This window comes from Grampus griseus, assembly GCF_964374135.1.
Source record: "Grampus griseus genome assembly, chromosome: 13".
In the NCBI taxonomy this organism is placed as follows: domain Eukaryota; kingdom Metazoa; phylum Chordata; class Mammalia; order Artiodactyla; family Delphinidae; genus Grampus; species Grampus griseus.
In genome coordinates this window covers 79,166,230-79,190,586 of record NC_139007.1, presented here as the reverse complement: position 1 = coordinate 79,190,586, position 24,357 = coordinate 79,166,230, and the positions used below count along the sequence as shown (strand labels likewise).

The 24,357-nt window shown below is 47.5% G+C and overlaps 1 protein-coding gene across 1 annotated transcript in view; it reads right to left on the bottom strand.

Moving 5' to 3' along the window:
* Positions 1-3,921: 3,921 nt before the first annotated feature.
* The window catches only part of ZDHHC14 (zDHHC palmitoyltransferase 14), a 275,705-nt gene continuing 255,269 nt past the window's right edge, over positions 3,922-24,357 (bottom strand). Inside the window, exons 7-9 of the mRNA XM_082668602.1 lie at positions 24,144-24,253; positions 19,223-19,325; positions 3,922-5,198 (exon numbers count right to left, since the gene is read on the bottom strand). Coding sequence (XP_082524728.1) covers positions 4,800-5,198; positions 19,223-19,325; positions 24,144-24,253 — 612 coding nt within the window. The 3' untranslated portion in view covers positions 3,922-4,799. The remainder of the gene's footprint in view (positions 5,199-19,222; positions 19,326-24,143; positions 24,254-24,357) is intronic.

Sequence of the window (24,357 nt, the reverse complement as noted above, 5' to 3'; positions counted from 1 at the left end):
CAATGTTGTGTGTTATGTTGTGTTCAACATTGTTTAGATTTAGGGCTTTGAATCCACTAGAGTTTAAAATGCTTTTTTTTTTCTTCTTCCATGCCAAAATGTTTGACTACTGTGAAATACTAACCCAGAATGCCCTGGGCAAATGATTAGCAAGGCTTCAACTCTTTTTTTTTTTTTTTTAAACTGCAGGCTAAAACCATCTCCATTTATATAGAACCCAGAAAACATGTCTCTTTAGATATGCCATACAGCCTCTTGATTTAACAATCCATCTTAAAATATCAAGGGCAATTAGAGTTTTTCACTCATATCTTCATAAGCAATACCAAGTACCTTTTAAAAAGTCAACAATTGATGGAAGAAAAGTCTTTGCCTTAGCACAAGATGCTCACTTTCCAATCCATTCTGTATGTAACTCCTGGGGTTTACGAGATTGAGAAAATAAAATAATTCCAGTTGAGGCCATTTATCTAGTTGTGCGGCAGCTGCAAATTCGGTTGCTCCAGAAACAATCCAGTCTCCAACCTCCCAGTTATTTTTAATCGCTGGATTAACGTACTAACCACTTGTATTTGAAAATCCATCTTGGCTGTATTATCAGGACCACGTACAATGGGCAAGTAGACAGGATTTACCGATTTACGAAACTGTTAGTATCTTTGACATTTTTTTTGCAAGAAAACAATGCTTCAGCTTATTTGATATTCCAATGATAACTTATTCTTATAAGACTGAGAGAGACACACATTTCAAGAGAACAAATGAGAGGCAGTTTTTTTTTTTAACGAGGTAACATGGAAAACAACACACAACGCCATACACATGCCTCTGGGGCAGGTGCAGGGGGACCAGCAGAATTAAGAATTCGTTTGAAAGGCTCTCTCATTTGGACACGAACATGCAAGACTCACAGGAACTTAATAAAAAATGTAAACATCGATTTGATTTAGGCTCAGCTTCAAAACACTTGTAAGGCATTCATTAGAAAACTATATTTAACATTTATTCCCTTTACTCTCTTCTCTTACCTGATCAAGAACTAAACGGGCTAACCAGTGTAGATAAATAAAAGACAACTAACTTTACTATATTCCTTATACTATTCGCTCAAACCCCTGACGCCTTTCAGCTAACTCAAAAACCATAAGGCAAGGCGGAGAAGCACGGGGTTGCTGGTGAAGAGTATGGTTTGTGGGCTGAGCTCTGGAAGGGAGCAGTTAAGTTACAGAGAAGTGTTTCTTGGGTGGGGCTCTGGGAGGCTCTGAGACCCACAGGGGAGCCCGTCACCACCTCTGCACCCACCAAAGGGCTGCGCCAGGGACCCCACACGGCTCGGGTTCCAGTATTTCCCTGCAGATACCACCACAAGCCCCAGCGCCGAGGACACCACTGCCAATTTTGGCAAACCCATTTCTCCTGCTGTTGAATCAGAAGACCCAGGCCCAGGGCATGAAGCGCTAAGTGCTTTCAAAGCCACAGGAAGGGCCTGACCCTTTCAGCTCTCAGTAGGAACACGGCTCATAATATGGGGTTTGCTTCTCGTTTTGAACCCTGGTCGACATCCTAAACACCACAGGGGAAGATCACAGTGCACTTAGAGGGGTCGGGCAGTGCTCCGAAAAGATCCGGGACCAGAACAGGTATGGGGCGTTTTGTTGGCACAGTGTGAAAATGTCCCATCGTTCTCACGGGCTGAAATAATTAAATCTGAAAGCTGGAATGAGCATTTTTCGAGTGAGCACAGCACAAATGCTGGGCCGAGTGTCCCGAAGCACAGAGTGACATGTCATCACGCCCTTTCAGATGCAGGCTCCCGGCTGCCCTGATGCTCCATCCCACAGCCTTTCTAGGGACCAGGGCATTCAGGCTAAATTCAGCCTTCAAGGGCCTGGGAAGCCTGAAGTACCCAAGCACTCCCAGGAGGTCGGAAGCAGATGAATTTTTAAACAACACAATGAGTGTGTTTGATAACGGTCCAAGCTTTAATAGCATGGTAAAATACCCAGTTTTTTCTTATAGCTAGCATGCAATCAATCCGTAACACACTGACAGGGTTTAGGAAGGTCAAGGTTTATTCAGCCACAACTAGATGGAACCACTCAATATTAAATATATTTATATATAAGCAGTTAATGGGAAATGCAGACCCATCGCTGGGCAAGTCAGTCTCCTAAGATCAACACTCCATCCATTGGGAAGAAGGAAGATCCTGGGAGCACGACTGTTCAACCTGTAGACTCTCTATTCTTTTTCAAGCCACAGAGGAAAGGGCTATGGGTATCCCTCTGGTTTGGGGTTTTAAGAGGTTAATTGTCTTAGCAAATTGGCCCCTTCAAATTAATCTTCCTCTGGGACCCTGAATAGCTTTGATTGGTGTCACCAATATCCCTAATCCCCTCTTTGATAAATGACATCAAGTGTGTACAGGGGATGGAGTTGAAGATGGGTTGGAGGATTGACAATAAATATTAAGAAAATATTCATTATGTAAAGACAAATGAGTGAGGAGCCTTGCTTCTTGGATTTTTTTCACAATGAGGTGGGAAAAGGGCTGGTCATGGGAGGTTGCAGTCATTGAATTAGAGAGTGTTAGAGATGGAAAGGCCACTGTCTTTGTCCTCCAGGTGAAGAAGCCGGGAATGGATGTGGCCACATAGGTAGCGGTGAGAACTGAGCCACCTTTCTCTTCTCACCAAGCCCATTTCTCTCCTTGGGTCCCTGGGGAGCAGATGCAAGGAGGCAAAGTGCAGAGAGAATTTGGGAAGTTGTGGAAGGCACACTGTGGGGCTGTCACTTTTTGCTCACAGGCACTGCCTGCAAGGAGAATCCCTACGTGTTGATGACCGTGAGCCTGCATGTGTGTGGTCGTGTAAGGAGCTCTGTCCCCTTTAGTATAAGTTCCAAGTGGGTAAGTACTTAGGAGGTCCAGAAAATCAAAAATGGCTGCACATAACTTACCTTTCCAATTTTCTACTCACATATACAGAATGAATCATAAGGATGATTCAAAGATACCATGATGCAAGACTTCTGCAGTTATTTCCAGCACAAATTATTTTTCTACCTACGAAGAATTGGCCTTATTCCAAACAGACTTGAAATTGTGCTTTTCTATTTCTTTTATATAAAATGGCAACTCTTTCCCACGAGAAACAGCCTTTTTTCTTAAATGCAAATCATCCAGGGCTTCTGGTATCACTGATCAGTGTATCCTGCCTTTCATATGGCTGTGAGGAACAGAGCATGATTTCAAACATAAGTCGGTTTGGCTGTTGGGTTTATCATCTGGAAAGAAGGACCGAAGCCAGCTGAGTTCCGGCAGTTGCCTCCAAAGTGACTTACTCCCTAAGTACAGAGCCAGTGAGTTCCCTTCTAGATGATACATGAACATGGATGAAGCGGAAATTTTCTTAATTCCATTCTGGTTAGTGGCTAGGTAAGAATGACAATCTACGTGGTCTCTGCCTAAAATAAGCTGGTTTCTCCTCCTCTTTTCTGATACCTTTACCGGGACCTCAAGTTACCCTTGAGCTTTGGCAACACTCAAACACAACGCAGAGCAGAGCAGAGGCTCCAGAGCCCAGCTTCTCCCTGAGCCCAGCTTCTCCCTGAGCCCTCTCCCTACAACCCGCCGTAGATTCGCTGCCATGGGCCAATCTGTAAACGGGGAGTAAACTCCACTAACACCGTGTCGAAAAGAGATAACTAAAGAAAAGAAGAAAAAAAAAAACTGATGGAAAGTTGCTCTTTTACCTAAGAAATCATCCCATCGTTCCCCCACAATTCAAAGATTTGACGTTTTGACTGTTTGGGGACCATTCCTCCCTAGGGATACTTCAATAAAACTGAACTTCCCTCAGGCCATCTGGGTGACGGTGTTGTCATTTCAGCTGTTAAGGATAACTGTACACAGATCCAAAATAACAGAGGACGTCCTTTTATTGGCTGTCCACAGGAGTTTGGTCACACAAGGAGGTGAAGACTGTGGCAGGTGTGGTACAACACAACACCTTGGCTAACTACTAAACAGAAGGTTAACTGATGCTTGATGGGATAAAACCCCGGCAGCCCTCCGCAGCCCAGGCGCGCCACCTACCCATGTAGAATTAAGCTGAAGAAGCTGGCGACGGATGGCGTGGTCCATTAGTCTTGGTTTGTTGCACTGTCTTCCCATAAAACAGCACTTGAGAATTCACAAAATTAAAGAAAAAAAAAGAAGAAGAAAGAAAGCAGCAGTTGCCTTTCAATACCATCACCACCGTGAACAGACTGCAGCGTGGCATGCAAGTCCACATCTGGTCATTGTTTCCCTTTAGGTTTTTCTTAAATTAACAAATGGAATGGCATGTCTGTTTCAAATATTAGTAGCATAACACTTAAGTGCAATTTCAGTCCGGCCACAAGTGTCATAAACCTTCCGTGTATCTGTCCCAGAACAGCAAGAGGAACGCCCAGGCAGCCTCTTCTCCGCCCAGACTCCGACTGGGGGCCCCCGGAGGCTCCTCCCTCCCCACGCCCACCCTCCATATTCCAAACACCTGAAAACAGCTACGTCTCTGTTTCCACCGTTATCAGAATGGTCAGGGTGGGGCAGAAAATTCAAATGGAACCAAGCTGCTAGCCTTTGGGTCCTGCCCTCCTCTGCCATCAGAGGAGGATCCGATTTTTCTCCCAGGGCTCTTCCTGCCTCAGGGCCTGGAGTCGTCGTGGCCACCCCGGCACTGGGTCGCCGGAAGTCGCGGTGGGGCCGTCCGTCCGTCGCTCCTGCTGTCTGCAGCCCCCGGGCCGGGGCCCCGCGGTCACACGGAGCTGAGCTTCACCAGGCCGCGCACCGAATCCTCGTGCAGAGAGTCCTGGCTGGCGAGGCCCAGGACATGCATGGTGCGGCTGTGTGCCAGCGGGCTGCCCGCCAACATCCCGGGCGGCGAGGGCGCTTCCTCCGGGGTCAGGAACTGGTGGCCCACGTGCTCCTCTTTCAGGGGCAGTATGTCTGTGAGCGCGGCCTCGGCGGCGAGGTTGGGCATGGAGGAGGGCGGCGTGGGCTGCCCCAGCGTCAGGCTGGCGCAGGGCGTGCCCAGGCCCGGCTTCCCGGGCAGGTGCAGCTCATCGCTGGCTAGGCTGGGCTCGCTCTGCAGCAGGGGCGTGGCCGCGGCCTGCAAAACGAATTTGGTGCTCTGAATGCACTGGTCTTGGTCGCACTGGAGAGCGGGAGGGAGCCAGCAAAGAGGAGGCGAGAGGAGTTGGCAAGGGGTGGGGAGGGAAGGGGGCACAGGGGGCAGGGAGGGGCGGGATACAAGAGAGAGAGAAACCCGTTAGTGACACCTGGGTCAGGGAGGGCAGAGAGGGTGCACAGTAGCTCAGTTCCATTTGGAGACACCTGGCTCCTGAACAGCTGCTCAAACTAATAGTCACCCACAGGTGTCCTGGGAGTACCACGCAGCCGCAGGCTTGACGCCCCGGCCCCTGTTCGCAGACAGGACCTAATTTAAAAACACTCCCGTGGACAGAGGCACGGGCCTTGCCACCTGCAGTGGCCTAAGGCCAGTGCTACTTCTATGCTGAAAACCACTTTTACCACATTGTTTTAAAAATACAGGGGCCTGTCCACCCATTTCCCAGCAGCATTATTCGCAATAGCCAAAAGGTGGAAGCAAACGTCCATCGAGAGATGGACGGATAAACAAGATGTGGTCTGTACAGACATGGAGTATTACTCAGCTGTAAAAAGGAAGGATATTGGGCTTCCCTGGTGGCGCAGTGGTTGAGAGTCCGCCTGCCGATGCAGGGGAGGCGGGTTCGTGCCCCGGTCCGGGAAGATCCCACATGCCGCGGAGCAGCTGGGCCCGTGAGCCATGGACGCTGAGCTTGCGCGTCGGGAGCCTGTGCTCCGCAACGGGAGAGGCCGCGGCAGTGAGAGGCCCGCGTAACGCAAAAAAAAAAAGGAAGGATATTCTGACACATGCTGTGGCATGGATGAACCTCGAAGACATCATGCTCAGTGAAATAAGCCAGATACAAAGGAAAAATACTATATGATTCCACTTATATGCGTTACCTAGAGGAGTCAAACTCAAAGACAGAAAGTAGAATGGTGGCTGCCAGGGTCTAGGGGGAGGGGTTGGGGAGTTACTCTTTAATGTATGGAGTTTCACTTTGCAAGAAGAAAAGAGTTCTGGAGATGAATAGTAGTGAGGGTTGGATAACAATGTGAATGTGCTTAACGCCATTGAACTGTACACTTAAAAATGGTTAAAGTGGTACATTTTATATGTATTATGCCACACACACACACAAAAAGAAAAAGACACGGTCAACAGAAGCCCCTGAGGGCCTGATCAGACTATTGGTAAAAGCCTTAGAATTCCTCGCTGCTAAGTTTTCAGCAGCTTCGAGAACCATTAATTGAGCTGTTTTTTTTTTTTAATCTGTGAAAGAGAATGTCAACATTTTACAAAATATTTCATTTTCTTCGAAGTGTTCTTAAATCTTAATCTTGTGTCCTTTGTTTAACTTTACCTGCTGGGCAAAGGAAATAGTGGAAACACATTTTTCTAGCTGGGGGAATTTGGGTCTCTGATACCGTTGAAACCCTTCCCTTGAGCTGTGGGCAAGTTTCCGAATAACTCGGAGATCTTGAACTTGAGTCTGTGCGGTGACTTGTTACCGAGTTTCAGGAGCAGGTGTGGCTATTAGGGGAGCTTATCCTGACTACGTCTGAGCAATAAGCGAGGCGCTCCACTGTTTCTGAAGAAGTTCTTAGAACAAACACGTTTCCCTTCTTTACAGATGCATCTCGTATGGGTGGGTGCCTTGCTCAAGACCTTACAGATAAAAGTAGGGGATGGATCTGGGGTTTGGGACTGGGATCGTCTGACTGCAAACCCCTTTTCACCACCGCACATTCGACAGCTAGTAGGTGCTTAAGAAATGTGACTTGTCCATTATCCCCACTCTCTTTTTTCTGAACTCTAGAGCTACCATTGAACCACATACTCATAGCTTTGTGATGGAGGGACCTTGCCATCTTCCTGCCCAGACGCACACCTAGAACTTCCATCACTCACCGGCCTCCAGGCACAGAAGCAAACCAAACGATGCAACGCAGCCTTCAGGGGAAAAGAGAGTTTTCCCGAAGTCACACTTCTTTTACTTCTTCTGCTTCAGTGTGTGTGTCCTTCCTAGCCACGTGGGTTTCTTTCTAAAATCATGAGTGGTGGGCCATCCCCCAGCCGGCCCCCAATCCTCCAAGAGGAGGTGGAAGAGACACCGTCTCTAAGGAATTTGCGGGTTTTAGAAGTTCAAAGACCTTGGTTTCAGACAAGAGTAAAGCTCATGACGGAGCTTTAAAAAGGGAAAGCAAATCCTGGCTTTTCTCTGATGGCTTCATTCCAGCCAAGGGAACTTCAGGACGCTAAGAAGCTAGGAGAAGGGTGGGAAAGGGCTGGGGGGTGGGTGGAGGGCTACTCGGATGAGACAAAAATGCCATTAAAAAGTGCTTGAAAGGGGCTGATTGTTAGGCATTGACAGTCATTTAGTGTCTGCATTTTCCCAGTCGTCACCCGAATCTTTTGCCACACCAGTACTTATCCAGTGGGCAACTGCGTAGCCTTCTCTGCTCTTGCAGGGAGTTTCTGCTCGGGGCAGGGACCAGGGACCCTTGCTGCTGTGGGACAGCACAGCTGTCGGAGCTGCAGACAGCTCGGGTCCACTCACGCTCTCCAATGCTGTCAGTTCCGTTCAGCACATCGGCTCAGTCTTGACAGAGCAGAGGCGGAGAAGAGCAACCTTCCTGATTAAACATGCATCTTCTGGAAAGTCTCCCAGGGCTCTGGATATACTGTGCTTTGCAAAGAACATTTTATGAAAATCACCATTTATTGCTCTGGCGTTGCCTCCATTTTCTGTAGCTCAGTGCAGCCTCTGAGCCGCCGCCCCCTGCCCGTGACCCCAGGGCTGAGATGCTGCCCCAGCCAGAGAGCTCCTGCTCTCAAGCCTGGCCCCTTCCTGGATGATGGAATCTTGTTCTCAACTCTTCTTTCTGGAGCCCTCACTCATCCTAATACCTCGGTCCACACAACACGCCCAGCTCTGGGGAAAGATGAAACTGCAAACTAGATTTGCTGGTCTCTGTTGACCAGAAGAAAGCCTTTTTTTCTTAAATTGAAAACTGATTGGCAAATTCTATTTTAGGGATCAGCCCAAGCAATTCTGACTGGCTGGCTCCAGACTCACGGGAAAATACTGGGGCTGGCCAAAAAGTTCATTCGGGTTTTTCTGTACCATCTTACGGAAAACCCCGAATGAACTTTTTGACCAACTCAATAGATTAGAGGTCAGAGCTGGAGGAGATTCCCAAGGTCAGGCGGCACAAGCATACGGGGGAGAGGCGGGCTCCCCACTCTCTTTATCTCTTTTTCCCTCTGTCTTTCCGGTCAAGTGTCCTTTCCCCTTCCCTGGTCACGCCTCTCCAGCCATGCCCTGCAGCAGAGCTCACGGGCACCCAGCAGAAAACCCTGGGACAAAAGGGCTGCCGACAGTGCTCTGTGAAGTTCCTTAGAGCTCACGTTCGCCGGGAGGTCGATGTGGGGTTTGAGGGGTCCTCTGAGATTTTGCACTAAAGCATCCCCGCGCTGACTTAAACGAGACACCTGTGAAACAGCACAGCATACACTGGTTTTGCCTCCTTAAATAGGCTGTTGATTAATCAAACAAGTTATTTACGGAGACAGCACTGCGCATGTGCAAGACGGGACCCCATGTCTTCAGGATGAACCCGGAACCGGGAATTTTTCACTTTATGGAACTCAGAGAAGTTTGTGGAACTCAAAGTGTTGCCACTGGAGCCCTTTGGGAAGTCAGAAGTCTTTCAATAAGGAAAACCTGGCTTCCAGCAGCACGAGTAGCTTGTATGGACTGACTCAAGACTGGCTAAACAGCTTCCAAGTTTGAAATTCTCTGAACCCCTTAAAGTTCGCCTGAAACCTGGATGGAGGAGACAGATTTGAGTCCTGCCTCCTGTCTCCTTGAGAGTCAACCTTGCAATAAAGCTCTTCCTTTCTTCAAAAGCCGGTGCCATGGTCTTGGCTTCTATGCACATTGGGCAGTGAGTGAGCCCTTGCTAGGTAGCACCTGGAGGTGGGTTTACTCTGAAGCTATGAGCTTAAGTCCAGGGCCTTTTGTTTGCTTGCTTTCTAAGGCCTTGCTTGTTGTTTTGTCTTGCATATTCTTTTCTTTTCTTTTTTTCTTTTATATAAATTTACTTATTTATTTTTGGCTGTGTAGGGTCTTCGTTGCTGAGCGCAGGCTTTCTCTAGTTGCAGCGAGCGGGGGCTACTCTTCATTGTGGTGCACGGGCTTCTCATTGCGGTGGCTTCTCTTGTTGTGGAGCATGGGCTCTAGGTGCGTGGGCTTCAGTAGTTGTGGCAGACGGGCTCAGTAGTTGTGGCTTGCGGGCTCTAGAGTGCAGGCTCAGTAGTTGTGGTGCACGGGCTTAGTTGCTCCGTGGCATGTGGGATCTTCCCGGACCAGGGATTGAACCCGTGTCCCCTGCGTTGGCAGGCAGATTCTTAACTGCGCCACCAGGGAAGTCCCTCTTTTTTCTTAAAAAGGGCTCCAGATTGCATGACTCAGGCCCCTCCAAACCTGGGTCCACTCCTGCACACACCTATTGGTGCTTTCCTGCGGCCAAACCCACAACACGTTAAAACTGTAGCAAATCCGTCCTCAGCCTCATGGCCAGGACGTTGTTGAAAACGTGCTCCAGTTTCCCAGGAATAAAGCTTAAAGACTTAAATATGTGGAAGAAAACATTTAGCCTAAGCCATTTAATTTTTTTAAAAATCGAAATGTCACAAATCTTTTCAAAATGACTATTTTGAACAGTGACTTGTGTTATCTGACTTTAAGCACCTGTTCTACAGGGATTTGTTTAAATATTTTAAAAGATGACTGAGTATAGTTGTGGATATTTCCATTGTTATAGGGACTGCTTTCATATTAATAATGAACCTACTCTGTCCCCTCCTCCAGTTTACCTTGCGGCAAGATTGTATCAGTGAGAAGATTGCTGGGACCACCATGAACCTAAGTGTCTAAATCCTGCTGTAACCCATAGCTTTGAAAATAGTTTGCCACATTTAAACTGATTTCTATTTAGAAGACCATTCCCATTTGGGGCGCCCAGGGACCAGGCTTTCTTCCACAGGATACTGTGTTATAATCTTCCTATTGGTTCATAACAGGACACTAAAATGGGTTCCAATCAAGGAAAGTGCAATTAATTCCACTCTACCCAGTGGAACGTATAATTCTCATGATATTAACTTTGCATGTTTTGGACATCTTTTTAGAAGAAACTCAATGACTAGGGGATATCTGATTTAAAAAAAAAAAGTCCAGCCTCTTCCTCATTTTGCACACTGCCAAAATTCCAAGGAGGATGGGCTAATAAACCATCATTGGTTGCAATTCCCATATGAGAACTTCAAGAACTTCAAGGGACAAAACAGCCAATATTTTCAGGGTTACTGTGAAGATGACCCATGAAAAAATGTCCTTACACCTTATTTGCCCATTCTAATCCTTATTTGCCCATTTCTTCTTGATTTTTCTACTTAATTTTTTCTCTCTGGCCTCACTAATTCTCTTCTCTTTCCCTCTCCATCTTTTCCTTCATTGATTTCCTTCCCTCTTATCCTTTTTCCCTCTTCTCGCTTTCTTCTTCTCCTCCTTTTCTCCCCCCCCCCCACCCCACTTTTCTCTTTGACCTTTTTACGCCACCAACCCGCCTTCCTGGCTGTTCATTCAAGGACTCATATCTTCAACCAGTAGAGGGAGACATCACTGCTCACTTTTTTTCTCTCACAACTTGGAACAGGGCTTATATTCCAGCACTAACACCAAGAAGCCATGAGGTATATTTCAATGTATCTAACCAGTTATATAATCTTAAAGAGAAACAAGCAAGCAGCCAGAGATTGGACAGTGACAGTCCATCACTATGAAGAGGAAATTGAGAAACTCACTGTTTTCATTCCAAAACAACACTTTAACGGTTCATATTTATCAAATATTAGATTGAACCAAATGAAATTGTCATTTTTTAGGTCAAAAGTCATCCAAGTGCTGACTACTAATAGAACAGAAACATGACTGCATTTAAGAATGTCTATGGACAGACCCTTCTGTTGGCAGCATAAAACTAATACTGTCTGGAGTGCTGGAGCATTTGCTGTGGTTGCAGTAAGTCACTGACAGCTGGCTGACTTACTGCCCAAATGAAGCACTGGCGTTTAACTTGCAAAGAAGCTTATGGTTTCAGATGTTTGGATGTCACACACATTATCACTTAATGTTACAGTTTAAAAATACCATAGAGATAAGTTAGTTTTGTTTCTGCAGGTTTTCAAATAAAATTGCTCATGGTGGAATGCATTTTATTTTACTCTAGCTGACTTCTTGTTTGAAATAATCCTAGCATACAGATTAAAGGCTGCCAAAACCAAAGCTAGGTGTTTTCTAGATGGTCTTATATACAAACTAAGAATACGTAAAATTATTTACTTCTTTTGCTCCAATTCGTTCAAAAGTATTAGCATTGGGCATCAGTTATTTCTGCTTGGCTGTGAAGCTATGTTCTGGGGTCTTATGAATGCTCATTTACTTTAATAAAAACACTACAAATTTCTAAAATCCACCTAAAATATAGGTTAGGAGGAGTGCTTCCTCTTTATTCTTTTTTAAAACATTATCATTTAAGTTTGCTCAAGTTATTTTTTCTATTATATTTGATTTTTCAGACTATGCATGAAGAGTCCTTCTGTGAAACTAGTTTAATAAATCATGCAACTGCTAGGTTTAATCTTGTTTTGATATTGGATTAAGAGGATTTAAAATGAGGTTAAGTAAATATAGCAAATGATTAAAAAAAATCCAACGATTATGTACTATGTTAGGGTTAGGGTTAGGGTTAGACTATCTTTGTGTTTAGCAAGTGACCCCAAAGGATCACAAGTGCCGGTTTTAAACAAACTATGATCCTGATGTCATACAGAACTTAAATTATTTGACCATCAAATGAGATATGCACACTAAAAAGTGGACCATACCTGAATGTCATGACTGTGCATAGACACATTGTCATGGAAAGACCTTCAGTATAAGGTAATAATAAAAGCCAATAATGAGGAAAATAGGAATAACTAAAACATGGTCTTCAGTTGACACTGGGGTTATGTGCACAAAATTCCAGTGTGGATCCTCAGAATTTCATGGGTGTTCAGATGACAAGGGCTATACTGGGGTCACATGCACTATTTAAATACCTTAGATGTCACTTCATTACTTCTCTAACGTTTTCTTTCTTGGGAATCTGTAGTAGAGGGAAGATCACTTAGTTACTAAGTAACCATCCCCATCCCCCAATTATGTGAGATGGTAAGTTAACAGTGAATTTTCCCATTTTTCAGATAATAAGACCTCTATGGGTACTTTACTGCCAGCTATCTATCAATATTTACATAATTTTTCTGCCCTGCAATTATCAGTATGTTTATCTAAGGCTAAAGCCTTTACTTTTATTTCTAAAATAGTACAATTTCCCTAGGAACACTTTTCCTATCATTCAGGAAACGCCTTTCTGATCTAGACTTTAATAATAAAATAATAGGCAAAAATTTGGCCCAAGATACCTAGAATCTCTTTCCCTCCAGCCTTTCCTTTCTCTGCAAATGAACATGCCAAGTCTGGTGCTAAATATAAAGTCTCCAAATGCTCCTCCTTTGAGGTGAGCACTAGAAACACTTCTAGGTCAGAGGAATCATGTTCCACGGCTAAGTCAGTATTTACTGCTAGTAGAGCGGGTAGCAAAAATGGGGGAATACGGCAATGTTGGCTGCAAAATGCCCTTTAATCACAGAGATAAGGCTTCTATTCCCAGGAATGGTGGATAACCTACACTGGACTAGTACTGCCTCTGTGTACAAGGAAGTATATAAAACTGGCCAAAATACGTGAAGCAAACAGTTTCCAATAGTGCACAACAGACAATGCAAGGCTGCAGTCCCCGAGAGGAGGGAAACTCACAGGTGAGCCCCACAGTCAACCAGCCCTTTCCTTGGGAAGAATTTCCCAACCATGGTATAGGCTGAACAGAGCAGAGAAGTTCTTCTGAGTAGAGAAAGCAGAGATCAGAGGGTAAGGAAGCTTGAGTGGCTGGATCTGTATGGCAGGGCATTGCAGAAGACGATGCTGTGCAGAGAAGGGGGCCAGAAATGCTAGTAGGGGTTTCCCACACAAGTCTGTAGCTGTGCTGTGTATGTGCAGGAAGAGTCCCTTCCCCCTTCACCCCCCAACCCCCCCAACCCAGGCTTATGAGACAACAGCTATAACGGGGCTGAGAGAGGCATAGAGATACTAGAAGTTGAGAAAAGTAGTGCTGGGGGACATTGATCTCATTAACACCCCCAATACCTTGTTAACATGCCTGGCATCCAGCTATCACATTAGGAAGGCTATACCTTAGGAGTAAGAATCATGCCCTAAACTAAGACCCTAGACCGGCCCTAACAATGGCTAAATCAAACCCTGACAAGATCTTTGAGGGAGACAGAATTTGGAGGTTGAGCTCCTTCAAATTAGAGGGGCATGAGAAACATCTTGGTCTTTCCATAAATCTGTACTAATAAAATATAATACAAGCCTACACAAGTTCAAGATGATTAGCCACTAATTGAACTGCCTGCTAAAACAAGGATCAACACTTCAGAAGATAACAAAATCCAGTCTCTACAAATATATTACCCAAAATATATCCAATAAAATATCAATATACATACAAATAAATAGAAAAATGTAACCTAGAGTTAAGAAAAAAAGTGGTGAAAAGGCACCAAACCCAAGACAGCCCAAATATGCTTAGCAGATAAGGACTTTAAGCAACATAATAATGTTCAAATATTATAGAAAAATATGGCTTCAATGAGTAAATAGATAGGGAATCTCAGTAGAGAAATGAAACTCAGCAGATAAATTAAATGAACCAAATGAAAATTGTAGAACTAAAAAGTATAACAACCAAAGTGAAAAATTCTCTGGATTCATTTAACAGTAGATTGGAGAGGGCAGAAGAAAGAATCAGTGAACATGAAGAGAGATCAGAAGAAATTATCCAATTTCTGGACCTAGAGTCTGTTATACAGAGTGAAGTAAGTCAGAAGGAGGAAAACAAATACTACGTGCTAACACATATATATGGAATCTAAAAAAAAAAAAAGGTTCTGATGAACCTAGGGGCAGGAAGGAATAAAGACACAGATGTAGAGAATGGACTTGAGGACATGGGGAGGGGGAAGGGTAAGCTGGGACGAAGTGAGAGAGTAACACTGACATATACACTACCAAGTGTAAAATAGATAGCTAGTGGGAAGCAGCTGCAAAGCACAGGCAGCTCGGTGCTTTGTGACCACCTAGAGGGTTGGGATAGGGAGGGTGGGAGGGAGACGCAAGAGGGAGGAGATATGGGGCTATACGTAAGCATATAGCTGATTTACTTTGTTATACAGCAGAAACTAACACACCATTGTAAAGCAATTATACTCCAATAAAAAATGTTTAAAAAAAAAGAAATCATCCGATTTGAAGAGCTGAGAAAGAAAGTTTGAAGAAAAATGCACAGAGCCTCAGGGACTTACCCTCTGGGGCAATATCAAATGGTTTAACATATGAGTAATTGGAGTCCCAGGAGGAGAGAAAATGAGATGAGGCCCCCCCCAAAAAATTGAAGACATAATAGCCAAAATGTCCCAATTTGATGAAAAATGATAACTTGCAGATCCAAGAAACTGAGTGAACTCTGAGGAGTTTAATAGTGGAGATCACCCTTGGACTAGGTCAATAATTACTTGGGTACTGATGTTTCCACCTGGACAAACCTTTAACACAGACTAAAGTGCTGCAAAATGGTTTGGGCTTAGGGGAAGCAAGTGAAGAGAAAAAAAGAAGAGTTAATGTGTCATTGGTTAACACTGTCATTTGTAACAGAGCAGAAACTGAAGTTTCATAGATATTTGCTTGGTCCAATTGTAGGTTAGATTATGGAGTGGTTACATTCAGTTCCACAGCTGGTTTTGTGACTGACCACAGCAGCTTAATCATCGTTCTGCATGGAAGCCCTGGGTGATGTGATTTCACAGCCCTGGGAGGAGACTTCATGCCGCTCTGCTCCATAAGACCTTCCCACCTGGGAAACTTTTGGTATATGGTTAAAGAAGAGCACTTTCCTTAGAGTCAGACTGCTAAGGATGAAAACTCAGCCCAGCCACTGGTTAGCTATGTCACAAACTTAGCATCCCTGAATCTCAGTCTCCTCAAAGGGGCAATTAGAATACCCACATCAGGTGGTTCTGTGAGGATGAAATGAGATGATAATGTAGCCCAGTGGCACACAGTCAATTTCTCTCTCTTTCTCATTTAACCAACACTCACCGAGACCAACTACCATAGGAACTAGCCTAGACAATGGGGATATAGTGCTGAACAAACAGCATTAAACATTCAGTTATTATTTTATTATTGCCTGAAATGTTTTTAATAGAGGGTAAAAACTTTCATTCACAATTAAAATTCATATATCCTGAAATTCCGCTTAAATTCCCTTTAACGTATAGATGATTGATAACAGATCTTTTGCAAAGAGCAGATTTTGACAGGAGAGACAGGGTGAGGATAACGGGCTGTGGCGACTGAAAGCATATGGGAGGGAGTCACTCTACACACAGCATTCAGGGCTACAGCGCAGCAAAGTGTAGGGTTGACAGCAGGGACTGTTGGGGTCGAAGTGTGAAGTTGGAATTGGCCAAATTTACTGAAGTTCTCTGTGCCTGTTTTATTCATTCTGTAAAATGGGGATAAAATTAGTAGCATCCTCACAGGGTCAGCGTGCGTTATCCATGTGACAGCCTTGGAAGGGCATGTGGTATGCTACGTGCTGGTAAGCTGTGGGATCTGGTAAACACTACGCAGTGGGAGCATGAATGAACTGGAGAGAGGGGCTGGGGCGGAGACACATCTGGCTTCACAGTCTGCTTAGTGCCAGCCCTGCCCGTGCAGGACTGTCTCCTCCCCCTGCACTCCTGTTAACATGGTACTTATACCACCGAAGCCATAAAGAACAACGGAAACAATGGAAAGGCTCACGCTCTAGTGCCTGAATGGCCGTAAGTGCACAGTAGAATGGACCATTATCTGGCACAGTGATGTTGCCCTGCTGACAAGGCCGGTGGCCTGGATGACAGGCTCTGAGTTGGAAGGAACCCTGAGGGTCAATGTCCAGCCCTCCCGCCAGTGCTGACTCCTCTGTGGCCATGTTGCTGGGGGTGCCACCTCCCCCAGCCTGAACACCTCTGCGGCAGGGGCTCCCGTCTGCCATGAGCTCTGGGTGTTGGGCATTCCCCTCTTGGATTGAGTACCATCTGTCTCCCGGGCCCACCTTCCGGTCCCAGTTCTGGCTTGTGGGACCATGAAGAACATATCTCATCTTACTTCCCCAAACAGCTTTCAGCTCCTGCCTCTCCTGAACACGTTCTGACGTACTGGGGGCACTCCCAGCAGTGGGTAGGCGCCTTGGGACCAAAAAGAGTTCCCCCAGCCTTAAGCCCAGTGGAAACCTGGGTTTCCCCTAACACAGGCAGCATGGCAAGACAGGAAGCGCAGGGCGCCCCAGGCAGTTAGCTTTTAAATTGATCTGTCTACAGGCAACTCACTGCTTTATAATTGGTAATGATTTCTCTGTAATCACATGTGTGCTGGGGAATTCTTATGAAGTGAGAAAAACCCAACCTACAAATCATTTCTAAGATGTAATGAAATTTTGATGAAAGCTAAATTTAACAATTAATGAAGTTGACATATTCATGGGTCTCATAGACATTAAACATTTATTAATTTTGATTTTGCTGTTTTCTTTTCATGTTTCAGAGCTCATAATTTTTTTTCAGGACTTAAAATTTTTCATACTCCCCAGAAAAGCACACAGGTGCTTTGCCTGTGGTGTCTAGTGGGTAAAATGACCATGTCCTGTCTCTTGGCCCATGGGTTAATTTGATCCTACCAAGGCCATCACTTCATGAAGCCATGTTGCCATGTCACTGCATCAAAGGGAACTCCTTCCCTCTAGTTCCTAGTTCCACATTCAAGGTGGAGCCTTTTGCAGATGTTGACAAAATTGGAGGAAGACAGGAATGAGGAAAGGAAGACAGGAACAAACTAATATTTATTCAGAACTTCCCTTGAGCAAGCCCCTGTGAGGGGAACTTTCAAATACATTCAGTTGAATGTTTAACCAGCACCTACTATGTGCCAGGCCCTTTGTTATAAAGTGGTGATGGGAGGGAGGTGAACATCATTATCCCCTTCTTCATTTTACAGTTTAGGAACTTAAGACTCTCGGGATGAAGTGACTTGCCAAGGTCACCCAGCCCCCAGTCAGTCACTGCAAGCCCAGGCTCTCTGATCCCACATCCCAGCTCTCTGCCTTTCCCTGCTGTGTTCAGTTGTACTTAAATCTGTCCATTTGCAAAGCTTTTCCTTCCATTGTCTTCCATAATTATCCTGTTCTATTATCCTCACTAGTAGTATCCAATTAGATAAAGAAACTTGACCTGATGGGGGCAGAATTGGCAGGCATGGGTGGAGAGAAAGTTAGCAAAAGATAATAAATGCTGATTTCAAAAAATAATCTTCCAGGGGCTTCCCTGGTGGCGCAGTGGTTGGGAGTCCACCTGCCGATGCAGGGGACACGGGTTCGTGCCCCGGTTGGGGAAGATCCCACATGCCGCGGAGCGGCTGGGCCCGTGAGCCATGGCCGCTGAGCCTGCGCGTCCGGAGCCTGTGCTCCGCAACGGGAGAGGCCACAACAGTGAGAGGCCCGCGTACCGCAAAAAAAAAAAAATCTTCCAGCATGTGAGATGAAATCAGATTAATATCTCGGATGACAAACAGGAGCATGTCTTACAGTTTTTTTAAATGCTAGATCGACTGGACTCTAGGATAACTAATAAAATTGATTCACATCTCCAGTATTTCAAAGTGAATTTCTACCAACCATGTCATTCCTTCCTAAGTACGGCGAAGCAAACCTTCCCCGAGCTTTCTATATAGCAACCTGCAGGGCACCTCCCCCTATCCCCAGGCATCCGAGGGTACCCCATTTCTACATATTGAAATCAGCTTCCCCCTAACTGGTACCTCCTTTTATATCTCCTGTTGGTGATGTGTATGGTCATCTTGTCACCAAGCTGAAAGGCAGGAGGCATCCCTGGCTCCCTGCTCCCAGATTTCCACATCAGCTCCATCTCCAAGTCCTGGACTGTCAAAGCCTCTTTTCTGAACCCACTCTGCTGTCCTGGCCTGTTTGTCATGGACTCTGTTGTGGGTGATTCAGGTCTATAGAGAGCAAACAGTGGGCCACAAGACTGGGTCCCTTTCAGAAACACTTCTTTAGGGGAATTTGTTCCTGATAAAGAGAGGCCATTGACTTACAGACCACTGAAGAATTTTAAGGCATTGATGGTCGGGGCCAGCCAGACTGTGAGCTCAGGTGCCCATGGAAAGACTCCGTCCCTGCCCCGTCTCCCAGGTGCAGAGTGAAAACAAAGCATCCGTCCCACACCTCCACAGAAGCGTGACCCAGGGACCTCTTTGGAGAGGCACCAGTCAGTTTTTGCTGTCAGTGAATGAACAGCTTGTCTGATTATTTGCACTGAGGTGTGCATGGCTGATCTAAGGTTTTGGCTGAAAGTGGGGAGGCCTGGCAGCAGAGTCCGCTGCACATTTAAAGAGGGGCTGAGGGAGCGGGTGCAGACTGAGGCAAAGGGACGGCACGGGACTCGGGGACTCGCCAGACAGCCAGCCCTGCTTGGGGCAGCTCTCGCTCACCCCAGACAGCAGCCCGGTTCTGTGTGAGGGGCTTTCCAGAGCAAGCTGCCTCAAGTTGTTTCTGGAAGAGATGTTGTGTAGCTCCCCGACACAACCCCAAACAAACTGACCACCTGTTGGGCGGGGGGCGTAAGCCTTCGGCGGATATCGCCTTAATTTAACGCTTCCTTGCCCTCTCTGAGCCTGCCAGCCCAGGGGTGTCCCGGGAAGCTTTCTAGGTGACTGACTGTTACAGGTCAGTGAACACAGATGTGGGAGAGAAGCCTCTGTGGGGCGCTGCAGGTCCTACCGTATCACTCTGTGACTGTGTGGCCCCGTACGCGGCCATCCCGTTGGAGGGTGCGGCTGGCCGTGGGGTGTCAGGCTGGATGTACCCTCTTCTGTCAATGAGGCTGCAAGAGAAAACAGAACAATGCAGAGGTCAGAGAGCGAATAAAAAGCCCAAAACACCGACAACGTTCTCTTAATTTCCATCTCGGGGGTCCGTTTTCTGTGACGGGCCCCCAAGGCGCTTCAGAATACACCTCTGCTCGCCTTCATGTGTGGTCAGGCTCCAGAGTCTACCACTTCTGCCCTTAGAAACGCCTGGAGCATCTGTTCCCTCCCTGCCACCTGCTGCAGGCCCCGCACTCCGTCCCCGTCCTGATCACGTCACCCCTCCTGCCTGCACAGCCTCCATCACCTGCCATCGGAGCCCAGACCCCCTTGCTCGGCCTTCAGGCCTCACACAACCTGTCCCCAACCTTCCTCTCCGGCCTCAAATCCACATCTTGTCACACACGGCATTCACGGCTTCATTCCTTCAACAAGCGCGTCTGAGCACCTACTACGCGCCAGTGCTCTGCCCGGGAGCAGAAGCCACGCACCCGCTGTGCGTTCTCTGCTTTGTCGTCTCTGTTTCTGTTCAGGCTGTGGCTTTTAATTGCCCGAAGTCACTTTCCCTTCCCGTCCGCTGTCCATTCTTCTCGGCCTCCAGCCCCTGCTCTTGGCCCTATATCCGCTTTCTTCCCTCATCTGGCTTCTCTCAGCCCTGCCTGTGATCCTCCTGCTGGTACATGCCACTGCTGGCCTGATGTCACAGTGATCTATACGAGTGACTCCTCTGTGGAGCAGCCCGCAGGCCCCCGGGGGCAGGCTTCATCTCGTCTCCCCCACGGCACCTGTCCCGGAGGATCTGGCCCCTCTGGCCCGCCCTCGGAGCGCCGTGGGCGCCGTATCACATCACGCTGGCTCCACGTGTTTCCGTGTGCGCCTGTCACGAAGCGTAAGCACCACGAGGGCAGAAACGGGGTCTTCTTCATCATCATTACCTCCACAGCTGCCCCGCAGCGGGTGCTGAGCAAACGCTTCTGACTGAGCGAGTAAAAACGGGTCCTCGGTCTCCCACCGACAAGTTTCCTGAACAATGTTTCTGTGTTCACTCTATGGCACTGTTGCCCAGGTAGGAGGTGAGGGTGAAGATTCCTTTGCCATCAAAAGGGTTTTTGCCTATTTCCTCCCTGAGTGAAGACTCCGTGTTGACCCCGGGTCTAAGGACAGAACTGCAAGGGGCAACAGGAGGTTCGGCCACTAAGTGGGGCTCCCGCCCTGGCCTCCCGTGGGGTGGGGCTGGGCCTCTGAGGGACGCCCCAAGCACATGCACGTGCCCACACGCTCCTCCTCCTGGGGGCGGGGCCCGGGCGGCTGAAGGCTGTTCCACGTGTCAGCTCGGCTTTCAGAAGATACGCGTTATCATCACAGCTACCACCTCAGGTCTTCCAGTGACAGACTAACAAGCCATTAAAAAAATACTTATGACAGGATCTGGAAGTGGGACTCTGCTTCAGTTTCAGTCAAATCCCCTGAGGTTTAGAAAAAACAAGAGGCTACAAGAACCTCCATCCTCCAAAGGGGAGGTGTTGGATCCCCATGCAGGACCGTCAAAGGGATTCTCAGACCAAGTCTGCGGCCACCTTCAAGGGTGTCAAAGAGCGAAGGAAAGGGCAAAGAAGGATGTCCTGGGGAGAGGGGTCACCCGCTCCTGCCAATGATGAGATCCAGGGGTGGGGCCAGGCTCAGTCCCTGGGAGAGAGCTGGTGTGTAGCTGGCTCAAAGGGGCATGCTGGGGGTCAAATTGTTTGCTCCCAAAGGTATGCTGAAATCCCAGCCCTGGTAGGGATGAAGGGGTGGAAAATGTTAACTTACACTGAACTTTGAAGTTCCGGTTCACTGAAATGACACTATTTTGGAGGAAATGAAAGTGCCCCGAGTCTTTTTTTTTTCCAGCTGACAGGAGAAATTAAGGGACTTGCAGGGGATTTCATCCAGGAGCAGAAAAAGAACTAGGTCATCAAAAGAGTGGGACAGCAGGGATTATAGAAAAAGTTGTTCTCGGCCTGCTTCCCATGCGTTCATCCTGTTCAGCCACGCACCCAAGACTGTAACACTCTGCCCCAAGCCTCTTTCTGGCCCTCAGAATGGCCCTCGAGCCCCTCCTAAGCTCACCTCATCTCTTGCCTTGCCCCCCAGGACCCCCCTCACTCCCCCAGTTCCTCCTCTGACAAGCCGGGCTCTCCTCTCACCTCTGGGCCTTTGCACATGCTGTCCCTTCTCTCCTCCCACAATTCCTTTTCCCCAGTTCCTCCTGATCCTTTAGAATGGTTCATACCTTACATCCCCCTCCTCTGGGAAGCCCTGCCAGGTGTCCATGGAACCTGCACCCCGACCCCATCCCAGCCCTTCCCCCTGTGCAGACCTGCCCTGGACAGACCTGTATTGTTGACGTTCTCTCAGGCGCATCCCTGGACCCCAGCACACAGCACGTGCTCAGTGACAGCAGCCGAGTGAATTCTTACGACTGGCTGACCCACAGCACCAGCCCGTAGGGCCTGACCCTGACCACACCTTGGGACTTTCTGTCTTTCCAATCTTCCATTCTGAGGACCCCCTCCCAAACCTGGCTGTTCCCACCCTGCTGCCCCCCCCCCCAACTCTGGGGACACTGCAGGGAACGGGACACGGGTCTTTGCCCCCGTGCTCCATGGCTCTCACGGGGAATCTTGAAGACACCCTCTCCCTCCCTTGTGAGTACATCGTCACACTAAGAATGCTTTAGAGGCACCCCAGGCACATGGCGCTGGGCACACAGGTGGTGCTTAGTCCCTGTCTGAGGCGAGGGACACTGCTCATTCTTCAGCCTGTCTGGGATGCCCGTGCAAGGCCCTGGTGCTCTTTTGGTGCACAGGGGTTGGGTGAGGCAGGGCAGAGACAGCAGAGGGCGAGGAGGGTGACAGGAGGGAACAGCGAAGACAGACACCATGACCCTGCCCACTTCTGCCCAGGCCAGCTCTGGGAACCTGTGGGCAAGCGAGAGAGGGCAGCGCCCCATCTTCCTGCACAAACCCTCGAGTGGTCAAGCTCTTCCGAGGGGAGGGCCGTCCCTGAGAAATGCTCCATCCAGGGGGACTTGGATTTTGGAAAGAATACAGCCTCAGCTTAGCCAAACCAGCAAATTTAATCCAGTTGTGGAAGAAATAATTTCGCCATGATAAGACTTGATCTATAAACAACACAGAATGGCGCCAAATGCAAATCAAAGACTTGGGAACGGGAAAAGAGATTCGGGCAAAACGTGAGACTTCTATATTCCTTTCCCAGATTCAGGTGTCTATTTCAGAGACGGGGTAAGATGCTTGTTCATGTCTCTTTTGCCTCTTCTACTCTGTGCTTCATGGCCTGTCCCCACTATCCACACACACCATAATAAATAAACACACACCAGGAGGAAACACAAAGCTAAACTGTGAAAAAACAAGCATTTCCAGAGGGTTTTTCTGGCCTAAAGAGCCCCAAGAGGGACTCCTGGGTGAGTCTGGAGCTCTCTTGGGGGAGGGGCACCCTCCAGGCATGACGGGCACCCTCCAGGCATGACGGACGCCCTGGCCTGAGGCAGCCCTTCCGTCCAGAGCCCTTGGCTGTCCCTTCCTGCTGTCCCTCCTCAGAGGAGGCCTGGGAGGGGCAGGTCAGGGGCCCCCGAGGGCCCCAAATTCAGGACGAGTGGCACACTGGGCTCCCAACTTTCTAGACCCAAACTGGAAAATGATCAATTTCTAATTACCCAATGGCACCAGGAACTATAATCCAGTACCAATCAATAAATGGCCTTGGAATATGTGTTTGCTATTTTGGGGGGCGGGGTGGGGGAGGGAATCACTCTTCCTTCCCTAATGAAGCTTCACTGAGGCTGACGATCAAACCCAGTTTGTGTTCCATGAGCACAAGTCAGTGATGACTGACCGTGCAGCTCTAAGTGCACAGCGGGGCTGCTGCGGACACGAGCCAGTAGCTTTTGTGGTTTCTCTCCATGTACACAGTTAGAGGCCAAAAGCAAGGAAGGCTTGGAAACTCATTCTAGAAACCTGGAAAACTTGCTTAGCAAATAATGTTTGATTTGGCTAATCTGTTGGAAATATTCTACAAGAGCGTAACTCATGAATAATCAAGACTAGGAGGCAGCTTCTACCATTGACACACACAGGTTCTGACGTCAGACGCCTGGGTTTGTGTCCTGACCAGGCAGCGTTTACCACCTGTGTGATCTTGAGCACGTTATTTAACCTCTCTGTGCCTTGGTTTCCTCTTCCATATAATGGGATATAATAGTACCGACCTCATAGGTACAGAGTGAGGTTTTAAAAGTTAATCCACGTAAAGCACATAAAACAGAGCCTAACACTATCCAGTAAATGTCAGCCATGGCCATTATTAACAGGACTGCTGTCTTATCATCACCACAATCTCCACTGCTTCAGCCCACACGGATCTCTCCCTCTGAACTATTTTAGCGTTTCTATTCTGCACAACTCAGCTCTTAGCACTTATGTCTACAGGCTTTCTAATTGCTTCCTACCTTGTGTCCTGCTCCCTCATGACAGCTGGATGTTCAACATCATCTAATGATTCATGGGGTCACCTGACTCAGTGTCCCTGTTTTGATCCTGAGGGGATTTTCCCCAAACTTGACACAAATTCAGTAGAAAGTTATGCCAAGCATAACACAAGCCAGATCTCTACATCGTTAAGGCCACGTCTCCGCAGCACAGAGCGGCGTGCTGACCTGGCTGGCGGTCATTGCCGCCGGCCAGGTCACTGCTGCCCGAGGCCTGCGCTAACACACTAGGGTGTGTGCTTCCCCAGGTCTGTTATCGGGCATCGTGCCATCTGAATCTTACCTTGGAGAAATGGGCCCACACAGGGCAACACAGCAATTTGTAAAGATATTTCCGTAGCTGTAGGGGTTGTAATTCTCTTTACCTCTTTTATTTGACCAAGATCCTTTAATCTGAAAGAAAAGGATAGTCAATGACACAGTATCCATCACACCAATGTCACAGTTTGGGCCGATCAGAAGAAGCCTGTAAAGAATGCAATGATCTTTACTCATTT